This window comes from Mustela nigripes, chromosome 2 (assembly GCF_022355385.1).
Source record: "Mustela nigripes isolate SB6536 chromosome 2, MUSNIG.SB6536, whole genome shotgun sequence".
Lineage (NCBI taxonomy): Eukaryota > Metazoa > Chordata > Mammalia > Carnivora > Mustelidae > Mustela > Mustela nigripes.
Window position 1 is genome coordinate 46,644,261 of NC_081558.1, and position 13,727 is coordinate 46,657,987.

The following is a 13,727-nucleotide window of genomic DNA, read 5'->3' on the forward strand; positions in this document are numbered from 1 at the left end:
TGATGTCTGTGGTCCCTTATCTGCCCAGCCCCAACAGTGTTCAAAGTTCCAACTCAGGGTTTCTGTAACAAAAAACAATCATGATTTTCTGAAGCCTCAATGATATCTTCTAAAAGTCCTTCAGTACTTACCTTGACTGTCTCCCAACTTAATGCTTTTTAATGTGCATTTCCCATTACTTGCTTTTGTTTGGTATTCATTGATCTTGTCTCACTAATGTGTTAGGTTCTTGATGTAAGAATTATGCCACTATTTCTACAACTTTCTTAAAGCAGATGGAGAAACACTGTAGAATTATCCATGCTCACTATAAAAAGCAAAAACAAAAATGTGTTAATGTCACAGAGAGCAAATAAGCAAATAAAAATTACATAAAATTTAAGTATTGAGAGATAATCACTGTTAACATTTATGGTTTATTAGGGTTATAGTTTGAGACAGGTCTCTGGGCACAGAGCTAACATGTATATAATTTATCATAAATAGAATTATAAACTATTTTTAACATTTTTTATTGGGGATGTTCTGTACATATTTCCAAGTATATACGGATTATAATCACTTTACCTTGTTAGTATTCTACTGCATGTGCTACACAGTTAACTAGTCCACTGTTGAGACTTTGGATTGTTTGCAGTTTTTCACTCTTGTAAGTATTGTTTTGTTAAATGTTTCCATGCCCCACTTTGTACTTGGGCTGTCATTTTAAGTGAAAAAAAATCTAAAAATGGCATTGCTGGGTGAAAAGGTAGATACATTTTACTTGTTTTATAAAGTGCCAGACTCCCTTCCAGAGTTTTACCTGTTTACACTCTCACCAGGAGTGTGAGGAGAAGTTATTTCCCTAAGCTCTGGTATATACTGGGTTATCTCAGTCTCCAAGATTTCTGGACTGTGGTAGAGTAAAGTGATACATAGTTTTAATTTATATGAATTGTATACTAAGGAGATTGAGTGTATACTTTCAAGTTTATTGTCCATTTATGCAGCATTATTATATTACTGGCTTATGTCCTAGTCTCATTTTCATTTCCAGTATTTATGTTCTTACTCATTTTAAAGATCTCTTTATAAATGCAGATGAATAACCTTTTTAGGCTATGTGGTATTCTCTCATTTTCCCAGGTTGTCCTTTTTCTATCAGCTGTTCCTGATTTTTTTTTGTTTGTTCTTTTTTTGCTTTACAGAAGATAAAAAATTTAAACTGTATTATAAGATGTATCCATCTTTGACTTTTAAAACTTACAAAACTTTTATATTCCTATGTGCTTTAGGGGCTTTCCCTACCACAAGATTATTAAATATTAACTCATATTTTATCCTAGTAATTTTATTTTTTTTGTCTTTTATTCCATATGAAAATTTCAAATGTTGCTTTATCAACTCTCATGATCTGCATTAATATATACTCAGGAAGGACTTGTTGTTACTCTGTCTCCTACTCAGTTTGTTCTGAGATACTCATTTAGAAGAATGATCTTAAAGATTTTTTTTTTTTTTAAATTTGAGAGAGAGAGTGAGAGCGAGAGCATGAGAGGGGAGAAGGTCAGAGGGAGAAGCAGACTCCCCATGGAGCCGGGAGCCCCATGTGGGACTCGATCCCGGGACTCCGGGATCATGACCTGAGCCGAAGGCAGTCGCCCAACCAACTGAGCCACCCAGGCGCCCCAGAAGAATGATCTTATATTTAAAGATACAAATATCCCAATGTTAGAATCCTTAGGAATGATTTCTTTCTTTCTTTCTTTTTTTTTTTTTTTTTTTACTATCATTTTAAAAACTACTAACATTATGGACTTTGGGGAGGGCATGTGCTATCGTGAGTGCTGTGAATTGTGTAAGACTGATGATTCACAGACCTGTACCCCTGAAGTGAGCAAAGGAATGATTTCTTATTATAAATATATCAGAATATATCTCAGTAGCCATTTGCTTCTCAGTCTATATTTTCTAGTGTATGTAACAAAAACCATTTGGATACCTTTTTATTTTGATAGAATATATTCTAGGCCAGTGGCTATAGAGAACCTAAAAATTCCTATGCCGCAAATCCTTTTTTATTCCCCCCTTTAGAAACTCCTATGTCCGGCTCAGACACCTGTGCACTAATACCTGGGTTCACAGCACAAATATCCCCATCGACAAGGAAGAAGAGAAACCCGTGATGCTGAAAGTAAGTCCTGGAACTTGGCTGCCTCCTTTGGTCTTGTGTTCCCTAATGAAAGGGCTCCTTTGAGAACTGATGGAAGGGTAGAGGCTGCGTTTTTTTGGTTTGGCCAGTGTGTGGTCATGGACAAACTTGAATGCAGTGAAAGAATTCTCTCCAAGGGAACTGGCTAAAGCAAGCCCAGGCTTTTTGAAATAAACAGAACTTTTTTAAATTCCATGGCTTTTGCCCTAAAGGTTGAGCAATTGTCTGGATTTCACGTTGGTCTGAAGGATCATTTTTGGCTGGGGGAATGTTTGCTTGTGCCTTGAGGCACATCCGATACCTAGTCAGTTTTCCCCAATCTTTATTATTTCTTTATCTCTCTGTGTACTTAAATATACTTTTATTTTTTGAAAGTTCTCTCAGCCCCTTTAATTTCTCTCACTGAATCCCCCTCCCTTTCACTACCTTCTCCAGGGTCATAGAGCATAAATTCACAAACACGGACTTTGTTTTTAAAAAATGAAATGATACTCTCATTTTTTAAAAAAGATTTTATTTATTTATTTGACAGACAGAGATCACAAGTAGGCAGAGAGGCAGGCAGAGAGAGAGAGAGAGGGAAGCAGGCTCTCTGCTGAGCAGGGAGCCCGATGTGGGGCTTGATCCCAGGACCCCGGTATTATGACCTGAGCCGAAGGCAGAGGCTTAACCCACTGAGCCACACAGGTGCCCCTGGTACATTGTCTACCCTTATAATACTCAGAGTAAATAATTACCATTTTGCTCATTTGCTTTTTCCTTATGTGTTTATAAGCATATTTTTAAGTTACAGCAGTCTTAATATGCTTCCTTTAACAAATAAAGGTATAAATCGATACCAGAGCCCATTTTCTGCCTCACACTTACCCACAGTAAGAATCTCCAGAGGTAACAACTGTTAATGATTTGGGGTACTTCCTTCCAGATGTTTGTCTATGTCTAGTTAATTTTAAATGCAAGATAGCTTCAGCTCTTTGGATAGCCCAGTGTCCCATAAATATAGTGTTTTGTTCTTTGGGGTTTTTTTTTTTTCATTTTATTTTATCTTATTTATTTATTTGACAGATAGAGATCACAAGTAGGCAGAAAGGCAGGTAGAGGAAGCAGGTTCCCTGCTGAGCAGAGAGCCCGATATGGGGCTCGATCCCAGGACCCTGGGATCATGACCTGAGCCAAAGACAGAGGCTAACCCACTGAGCCACCCAGGTGCCCCAGTATAGTGTTTGATTAATGTGTTCCTCTCTCAATCCAAGAGACAGTTCCATAAAAACATTCTGCTTTTCAGATCGGCACCTCCCCTGTGAAAGAGGATAAGGAAGCATTTGCCATAGTTCCAGTTTCCCCTGCAGAGGTTCGGGACCTGGATTTTGCCAATGATGCCAGCAAGGTGCTGGGTTCCATAGCTGGGAAGCTGGAGAAGGGCACCATCACCCAGAATGAAAGAAGGTAGGGCTTCAGCAAGAGCCAGACGCACTCATCCTCAGCCACTGTGGACTTTTTAAATCCCTTGCTTGCAGAAAGAGAAAAATGCCAACTCTGAACAACCTTGTATGAGAGGAGCAGGCCTTAGCATTTATATGTGGCTTCAACTTGTGGTTTTCAAAAACCACATTCACTTCTTTGAAAGTCTCTAAAGTTGAAAAGACCGGTCTATCTCCAGTTTGGGGCCAGTGTTACTCTGAAATGAAATTTGATGGCTCCTATTTTATGAAGATGGTTAGCCTTTTGTAGACGATAGTGTGCTCTGTGTATTTTACTCTTTCTGGTAATTGGTTGTCACTCGCAGGGAAATTGGGAAGAATGGATCCACTTGGGTTTAACTACCTCATTAGGCCTGAGTCTCCCAAGGTGACGCTTCCAACCTATTGGACGTTAAACATTTCCCATCTCTAATTGCTTCTTTACCCCTAAGGTCTGTAACCAAGCTGCTGGAAGACTTGGTTTACTTTGTCACCGGTGGCACTAACTCTGGTCAAGATGTACTTGAAGTGGTCTTCTCCAAGCCTAACAGAGAACGGCAGAAGCTGATGAGAGAACAGAATATCCTCAAGCAGGTTTGTGAGATGCGAGGTACTGGGATCTTTGTAAGACATCGGTGAGATCCCTGCTCTTACACAGGGATGTGTGTGGTTCCCACCTGGAAGGCTTGATCAACTGACTTTTGGAGAAAACAGACTTGATGCTTGTAGAGCGGTTTTGAGTTCAGAACAGTAGCGAGCGGAAAGCACACAGTACACACTGCCGGTCCACACACATGCATAGCTGTACCCATCATTCACATGTGCCACTGCAGCGGTCCATCTCTTACAGTTGGTGGACCTGCATTGACGCATCCTAGTCCCCCCAGATCTGTAGTTTACATTAGGATTCACTCTTGGGTGTCACATACTCACTCTTAGAATGTAGGCAAATATATAAAGACATCCATCAGTATAGTGTCATGCAGAATATTTTCACTGTCTTAAAACACCTCCATACTCTGCCTATTCATCCCTCCCTCCCCTCAGTCCCTGGCAATCACTGAACTTTTTATTGCCTCCATTGTTTAGCCTTTTCTAGAATGTCTCATAGTTGGAATCTTACAGTATGAGGCCTTTCCAGACTGTCTTCTTTCACTGAGTAATATGCACCTGAGGTTCCTCTGTGTCTTTTCATGGCTTCATAGCTCAGTTCAGTTGAAAATGCACTTGTTGAATCTCAATGTGTGAGAATTCATCTGTTAGGAACTCCAAGAAAAGTTCATTTGACTACTTATTTTCATTAAAAATAATGGGTGCTATGTGACCTTAAGGTTATTTCACATGTCTGGGAGAATTGGAGTATTTGATAAATAGGGAACTATATAAATCACCACAAAATCTTACCATAAGAATGAGTAAATGGCTTCTAGGACATATGTAGATAGTATTATCTGGCATAAATTTACATAAACTGCTGTCAAGACAAATGACAGGGAGGTAGGTGACAAGGGTAGATGAAGTGCACAGAAATGCATACCATAGAGTTCTCTAAAGCTATATGTTAGCTATATGCATGGCTTGGAAATTCCTGGCCACTAAACCCCAAAGAAAAACATATTAGTTACTAGTCCTACAGTTCTCCATAGGAACTTGGGATTTGAGACTCCTTTCTCCTGTCAGTTGATGATAGACAAAATTTATTAGCACTCCATCCTGTTTCAACAAGGAGTTCCCATCCAAGAATAAATTATATCCAGCTGTTTCATGGGATGACTCCCAGATTAGACCTCTGGCTCCATGCCAATGCTCATTTTCCAACACAGTAGTAGTTCTTTGAGGGGCCAGAATGATCGAATTCCATGGCAGAAGCCTTCATTGAGCACTATATTTATACAATTGACAGTTATTATCCCCTTTTTTCCTTAGGATCCCTTTGGGAGCTGGGTGGTATTCTTTCCTTTTTACTGAGAAGAAAGCCAGGAGTTACCTCGACTGTCCTTTATACCACTAGGGTATAATGTAGGGACAGTGATTTCAACCTAGAATCTGGCAATTACAGAGTCTGTACTTTAAAAAAAAAAAAAAAAAAGGATTTTATTTATTTATTTGACAGAGAGAGATCACAACAAGTAGGCAGAGAGAGAGGAGGAAGCAGGCTCCCCACCCAGCAGAGAGCTTGATGTGGGGCTCGATCTTAGGACCCCGAGATCATGACCTGAGCAGAGGTCTTAAGGCAGAGGCTTAACCCACTGAGCCACCCAGGCGCCCTGAGTCCATACTTTTAACCATTGCCCTACACCATACTTGGAAGTGCTTAAGGACCAGTTAGGTCCAGGTGGCCTGAATTCAGTGAGCAGCCAGTCCCAGTTGGTGGATTGCATGTAATGTTCAAGTTATTGATGTTGATCTAGAGAGAGTTGCCAGTGCAGTCTGGCCACCTGTGAGGTTAGATTAGTTTGAGACAGAGGGCTAGCCATTAGCACTCTAAATGATGGCGGTGTCTGTTCTTCCTTCTCACAATCAGATCTTCAAGCTGTTACAAGCCCCATTCACAGACTGTGGCGATGGCCCCATGCTGCGTCTGGAGGAGCTCGGGGACCAGCGGCATGCCCCTTTCCGACATATCTGCCGGCTGTGCTACAGGGTCCTGAGACACTCCCAGCAAGACTACAGGAAAAACCAGGTTGGGATTTGGGACTGACTGAAGTTCATATACGTGCCTCATGGTTTTAAGTCTTACATCTGTTGTTACTTAATTGCTAAAGAACAGTTTACTAAGTTTCTGCTTAGCAAGGAAATACATTTTTGCAAGCCTGAGAAAAAGACAGTCCTTAAGAAAGATATCAAGAGAAGTCCCCTTCTGTAGCCACCTTTCAGTGAGTTTGTTTGTTTGTTTTTTGGGACATTGGTATTGCATTTCTAGTTGTTTTTTTTTTTTTTTTTTTTTTTTAAGGTGCTTTACCTTAAGGTTCAGGGTAGTGATTGCATGTGTTTATATTAAAGGTAGAGCAGAATTTTTTTTCTTCTCGCTCCCTTCTATCTCCTCCATGTCTGCTGGTAACTTTCTCTTTATTTTGGTTTTGGCTATGTTTTATGACATCCGAAGCCCTTGTGAATGTCATGGCACTGTCTATATTATCCTCTTCCGATGAAATAAATGTTCTAACCTCTCTGAGGGTTCCCATCAATTTGAGATTTTAAGGAAACCTGTGAACTGTGTTGTCACATTTAGTAGTTCTCTAAATGGGACTAATGCTGTCCCCCAGGAAATACTTGGCATTGTCGAGAGACCCTTTTGACTGTCACCACTGGCACCTAGTGGACAGAAGGAGTATCCAGAACACATAGGACATCCCCCGACGATAAATAGTCATCCAGCCCTGAAAGTCGGTAGTGCTGAGGTTGGGGAGTCCTGCCCTTGGTGACATAAATTGCTGTAGGTGCACAGAGGGCGCTTGGGATAACCTTGAATCCCGGTCTCTGCATTGGGTTACAAAAGGCCTTTGTTGGTAAACTTTTGACGGCCACGAACCCTGGCCTTGAAATTTAAACTTCTCTCTGTAATAAAAAGTTTCATGTTTTGTCATGAAGACAGTGTTAAATGGAGGCGGCGGCGCTCCAAAGTATCACAAAGTATCAGAGAGAACCTTGTGAGCAAAACGGTGAGCTTGTGACTTGGCCTTTGCTCCTGTTGAGATCGCAGGTACCCTGTACCTGTGAGGCTATGTTCCTCAGTGCGTACGGCTGGTCCTTGAGTGCTCTGGTGGCTTTAAATCCACCTGCAGTGCACTGACACCATCCTGGAATAGCGCAGAGAGACTCTTTTCTCCCTCTTCAGATGAGGTCACACCAGAGCCTCTGGTGTCTGCCCACATATTTTGCTTGTACATGAAGACACGCAACAGTCCCTCCCGCTGCTGCCACATTGACTGTCTTTGCTTGTTGTCTGTAGAGTCTCTGCCACTTGGCAGGAGATCCCTGAAGGCTGGTCATTTCCCACATATGCACCCTTATTGAGCATGGGCTGAAAAGGGGTCAGTGTCCCCTGTGGACACCCTGAATAGTTTTTAGGATTTTAGAATTAATTAAAAAAAAAAATTAAGCCAAGTTTCAAGGGCTTTTAGTACTTTCAGTAAGCAAACAGTCTGTCTTGGGAAGGGATATATCTTTGGCTAGAAACAAACAAACATGTGCAAGAGGCTTCCCCGAGTTCTCACGTATTTTTATGGAACGTCACGTCTGGTCCCCCAAGAGAGAAGCCAGGGATGTTTTTGTACGTTCTGTGAATCTGACTGATGGGCTTAGGTATTCCTCACTTGATCCTGCTACCCATTGGCTATAAGAATGTATTTTCACCCCGGATACAAAGAACAGGATGGGGTGGTATTGTTCTAAATATCTAAGTAGGCTTAAGTGTGTTTATTCAGCAGCACAGAGCAGTAAGGCACAGTTAAAGCCTCTTGAATTAGTAATAAAATCAGAGCTGAAAAACAGCTTTTGACCTTTTAGAGAAATAAGTCACCACATTAATATTTATACTGTGCACTTAATAAAATGCCCATCTGTACATACAGGATAATTTGCTTAATTACATTTGTGCGGCAGGTTTAGTAAAATGAAGGATGTGGGCGCGTGTGCAGCTGGTGTCCTAGATTAGAAAGTTGTGGAAAGATGCTCCACTAGGATTTCCCTTATGAACGATAATTCTCATCAGAGACTGTTGCTACTTTCCTTGGTTTTGGGTTAACCTTAATACCTTTCATTGTTCCTGCTGACCTCTCTTTTCTTCCTTAAAAGGAGTATATAGCCAAGCAGTTTGGCTTCATGCAGAAGCAGATTGGCTATGATGTGTTGGCTGAAGACACCATCACCGCCCTGCTTCACAATAACCGAAAACTCCTGGAAAAACACATCACCGCCGCTGAGATCGACACATTTGTCAGTCTGGTGCGGAAGAACAGGGAGCCCAGGTGAGGCGGAAGTGGGCCTGGTCGGCAGAAGGTATCCGGGTATCAAAGTTGCGGTCACTGAGCTAGTCATTGTGCTTTGGGCTAGGTTTCTTTTTTGAGGGTTGCCAGTGACAGATTTCAGTTAGGCCAGTTTTGAGAGACCCTTGGATGGGTAGTCAAAAAAACATGGTATTGGAATAGACCTTTTGGTGGAATCCTAGCTCTGGCATTTACCAGCTGGGTGGCCTTCGCTTTACCCTCGAGCTTTAATTTCTTCTATGCTAAATGAATGGTTATGAAAATTGAATGAGAATAAATGCATGGGAAGTTGCCTGGTACTTAGTCCTTGCATAATAAATGACAGTTTCGGCCACTCAGTCCCAGTTTAGCACCCTGATTTGCAGTTAGAACATCTCCCCAAATATTAGTAAGAGTCTTTTGCAAACTTAGCTGTTGTTTGACTATTTTTATTTAAGTTGTAGTTCCATCTTTTCTCATTTCTATAGCTCTCCCCCTTTTTACTCTCTTCCCTCTTCTAATTAAGATCCACAACATCAGGGAACCTGCTTGGCTCAGTGGGTTAAGCCTCTGCCTTCAGCTTGGGTCATGGTCCCAGGGTCCTGGGATTGAGCCCCACATCAGGCTTCCTGCTCAGCAGGGAACCTGCTTCTCTTTCTCCCTCTGCCACTTCCACTCCCACTTGTGGTCTCTCTCTCTCATAAATAAAATCTTTTTTTTTTTTTTAAGATTTTATTTATTTGAGAGAGAGAGTACAAGCAGGAGGAGTAGCAGAGGCAGAGGGAGTAACAGGCTCCCCACTGAGCAGGGAACTGATACAGGGCTTGATCCCAGGACCCTGAGATCACGACCTGAGCCGAGGGCAAACACTTAACTGATTGAGCCACCCAGATACCCCTAAATAAATAAAATCTTAAAAAGGGGGGGATTCACAAGATTTTTAGGAGAAGTGGGAAATAGTTTACAATATAGGTATTGTGAATGGTCACACGGGAAAACTGATAATGTTGTTGTAAAATGACTCCTCCCACCCATGAGGATAAATAACATTTGTGGAGCATTCTCATGTACGAGGGAGTGAACTAAGTCAGCATTTGCCATGAATTATCTCACTTAATTCTCAGGGCAGTTCTCTGAGGTTATGCATTACCCTCTGCTGTAGATGAGAAGAGTGGAGCACAGTGAAGTCTGGAAATTTCTCCAAGTCACACTGCCTATCAGAACATAACTAAGGAGAACCAAAGCAGGGATTCCAGCTGGGGCACTCGGGCCTCCGAGCCCTTCTCTGCCTCTTTGCTGCCCCTCCTCCTCCCCCATGGCTCCCTTATGTGACCTTCCGTGTCTCGTTCTTTCTTTGCATTTTTGCCTCATCACTTCTTCGTCTGCCCCAGCCACTGCCGTCTTTCTTCTCTTACGGTTACTGGGTTTCTGGTGGTGCTGTAGACACTGGCCCCCAAACCGAAACCGTCTGTCATTTTCTTTGGTCCCAGCTCTGTTGGATCTGACCCCTTGCAAAGAGTCGGGCTCCGAGAGTCAAACCTCTCCCTAGTTATGGAAAATGTCTTGTTTGCTTTCTTTCTCTTGACAGATTCTTAGATTATCTCTCTGACCTCTGTGTGTCCATGAACAAATCGATCCCAGTGACCCAGGAACTGATATGCAAAGCCGTGCTGAACCCAACCAATGCCGACATCCTGATTGAGACCAAGTGAGTGGCAATCTTGGGATTAAGATTCCAATGAGAGAGGGATTTAGGTAGAGAATGTATGGCTCAGGGGAGGCCTGCACTCCTGACAAATAGAACTTAACTCTTTGACTTTTTCAGACTTGCTCTGAAGTCAGATGGGCTGGCATGGGATCATTCTGAGCCAAAGATCTTGGATAGGGATATTAAGTTTGCTTTTGGAGTGGCCTTCTCTGCACTTATTTGCACACTGGTTGAAAACCAATGTGTATTCACCAGAGAGCATTTTGCACACACTTGTTTTCATCCTTAAAGTTCTTTAAGTACGATAATCAGTTTTAAAATTTGAAGGAGGTAATTCAGTGGTGATATTAAGACACAGTAGGGCAGAGCTTTTTACATCATCACTGTTCAAAAAATGGTTAGTTGTACCCAGAAACTTCAGTAACTGTAGTGATTCACTTTTAGCAAGAGAACAGCTTTCCTGATAAGTACCATGCCCACAATGGGGCAAATGTGGGAAAAACAAGTGAAAACAAAACCGCAAACTCAGGCCCTGAACTACCGATTCTTTTGTTTGTTTCTCACGCATAACTTAGTTTTGGGCTTGGGCTGATGCAACTTGAGCATTTCAATATTTGGGCCTGAATAATTGTCACGGGGGACTGTCCTATTAATTGAGCCACCCAGGCGCCCCTCAATATTTGGGCCTGAATAATTGTCACGGGGGACTGTCCTATTAATTGAAGAGCATCCTGGGCCTCTACCCAGTAGATGTCCGTAATGCCCCTCCCACTCCGTTGGGACAAACAGAAATGAGAACGTGACTGCCGACATTGTCTCCTCGAGATGGGACAGGGCATGCAAAACCACCCTGCTTGAGAACCGCTGGGATAAAGTATGTGAAGAAGTTCATGTTCGGCTCTTTGTGATTCTGCCGCCGAGGGAAACTCCGGTTTTCATTTTATGTTTACACGGAGAGTGCGGCTAGATTGCCGTATATTGCTGTAGTCGAACCGGCAGTAGCGAGTATTTCAGCATAATGAGTTTTCCCTCTTCCTCTTATTGTCCAGGTTGGTTCTTTCTCGTTTTGAATTTGAGGGCGTTTCCACTGGAGAGAATGCTCTGGAGGCAGGGGAAGATGAAGAGGAGGTGTGGCTCTTCTGGAGGGACAGCGGCAAGGAAGTTCGCAGCAAGAGTGTCCGGGAACTGGCGCAGGACGCCAAAGAAGGGCAAAAGGAAGACCGAGACGTTCTCAGCTACTACAGGTGATGGGGGTCCCGCCGGGCTCGGTTTGGGGTGCCCTGAAAAGAATTGAGGGGAAGTTTATTGCTTGTTGGTCGATGGCTCCAAGGAACGACACGTTGTCCCCTGTCGAGCAAATGTTGTGTATTGGAGGAGTTGGGAGTGTAAGGTTTGGTTGTTATTTACGTAGTAAGTTGATTTCCAGATTCGACCGAGGCAACCGAAGAATGAGTGCTTGTATCAGGCCCTGGTTACCGTTTCCCCTTAGCAGCATAAGACATATGTGCATATCGTAGGAGCTAGGCGTCAGACTGTACAGTCAGACTGCTCGGGTTCAAATCCTCACCTTCCTACATACGAAGTTTTTGACTGTGGTCGAGTTACATACCTCTGTATGCCCCGGTTCTTTAATCTGCAAAATAGAGACAATAGTGCCAACCTCCTGGAACCTTTGCAGACAGAGCTAGGAAAGGAGTATGTGTATTCACACATATATGCATATTTATGTACACACACACATATATCTATGTTCTCTGTACAAATATATGATGAAACTGTGAGTGCACATCAGTACTTCCAATTCCATTCCAACACCCACGGGGTCATTCTAGGCTTCACCTTCCTGTGTGCGTGACTCCATCCTGTGACAGAGAAACCTGGCTGGCCTTGGCTCTGGTGGATACCTGTTTGCTCACTGTCCACCTCTGCCAGTCACCTTCTTTAGCCCCAGAGTTGCCCCGGGCCCAGCTTTAAGACCTGTGGACCCTGCCACCTCAGGGAAGGCAATGGAGAGGGAAAGGGTGGGGGGAGGAGCCACTTCAAAGAAGAGAGAAGGGAAGATGGCAAAGTGCTCATGGCATTTTTTTTAAATAAGTAAAACTTGGCAGTTACGGCCCTCTGTTACCTCCTGCATTCCTTTCTCCTCCCTCCCATTTGTGTCTTTGGTGCACACCCCTCCACTTTCTCGGTGTGTTCGTATTTTACTACATTAGTACGCAGTCCTAACAAATAGAGTGGATTTTGCCTGTTCCTAGAAATGTATGTAAAAGGTGCTGTACTGCATAATGTATCCATTATGAAACCTGCCTGATAGATTCTGTGTTGCTTCTGAAATGTGTTCATGTTAATGGAGGTAGATGTGTCTAATTTCAACAGCTGAGCGGTATTCCTTTTTATGACGCCACGTTGACCTTGCTCTTTGATAGTCGATTGTATGCCACAGTTTAGCCTTTCATGTCGGGGGACATCCTTATTCAAAAGTGTGCATATGAGTAAGAGTTTCCATTTCGTATCCGGAGTGGAATTGTTGAATTGGCGAGGATGCAAATTTTAAAACTTCACTCAGCAATCCTAGATCAGATATTTTGGCGCACACACTCACCAGTTGTAAATGAGAACTTTGTTTCTCCTGGTCTTTGCTAATTCTGAATATTGCAATGCTCTTTAATCTTTGCTGATTTTATAAGCATGAAATAGAATAATATTTTAATCTGCATTCACTGGTATCTGGTGAGACTGAGAATATTTTCAACTAACGGTTATTAATAGCAATGGGGTTTTAGATTGAGAAGCCAGTATTTGGTTCTTTGGATGCTAGTGGCTTGCTATTTCATGCCAGAAGTTTTTTACTCTTTTAATGTTTGATATGTCTTCTCCTGAGGGTGAATGTGAAGGCATGCTTCCCTGGTCCAGTATAGAAGGTGACAAAGATGACACGTAGTTGGATGAGGAAGAAAGCATAAGACATTATGAGGAGTTCCCTACCTTGCACACCATGGTTTTCATGTAGAAATCACAGAGTAGGCTTATACGAGATAAGATCCTAAGAGTATTACAAAATTTCTAACTAGACTCAACATGGGAGATATCGTTAACATTTCCTACATGGTCTTTATATGCTGTATTAAAAAACAGCTGAAGAAATAGACACGCGTTTGAGATGTAATATTTTTCCCCATTTATTTCATAAAATAAACAAGGCCAAAATGGAATCAAGTAGTCATGTAATTACTCCCAACTCAGCAGGGTGGACATGTAGGACTAGTGGTGTAACTTGAACTCTTCCTTTATTGGAGCTATTTGAGTGTGTTGATATCTAAGTTCAGGAAGCCAAATGACCCTCTTATGAAAGTTGGGGATATCTCGACTTTTCCTGCTGTGAATTTCCATTCATCCTCAAC

At 42.4% G+C, this 13,727-nt stretch overlaps 1 protein-coding gene across 1 annotated transcript in view; it reads left to right on the forward strand.

The window, feature by feature from the left end:
- The window catches only part of ITPR1 (inositol 1,4,5-trisphosphate receptor type 1), a 327,611-nt gene that overhangs the window by 149,042 nt on the left and 164,842 nt on the right, over window positions 1-13,727 (forward strand). Inside the window, exons 14-20 of the mRNA XM_059390201.1 lie at window positions 2,074-2,173; window positions 3,477-3,637; window positions 4,104-4,245; window positions 6,176-6,334; window positions 8,449-8,621; window positions 10,207-10,326; window positions 11,376-11,570. Of these exons, the coding sequence (XP_059246184.1) occupies window positions 2,074-2,173; window positions 3,477-3,637; window positions 4,104-4,245; window positions 6,176-6,334; window positions 8,449-8,621; window positions 10,207-10,326; window positions 11,376-11,570 (1,050 nt within the window). The remainder of the gene's footprint in view (window positions 1-2,073; window positions 2,174-3,476; window positions 3,638-4,103; window positions 4,246-6,175; window positions 6,335-8,448; window positions 8,622-10,206; window positions 10,327-11,375; window positions 11,571-13,727) is intronic.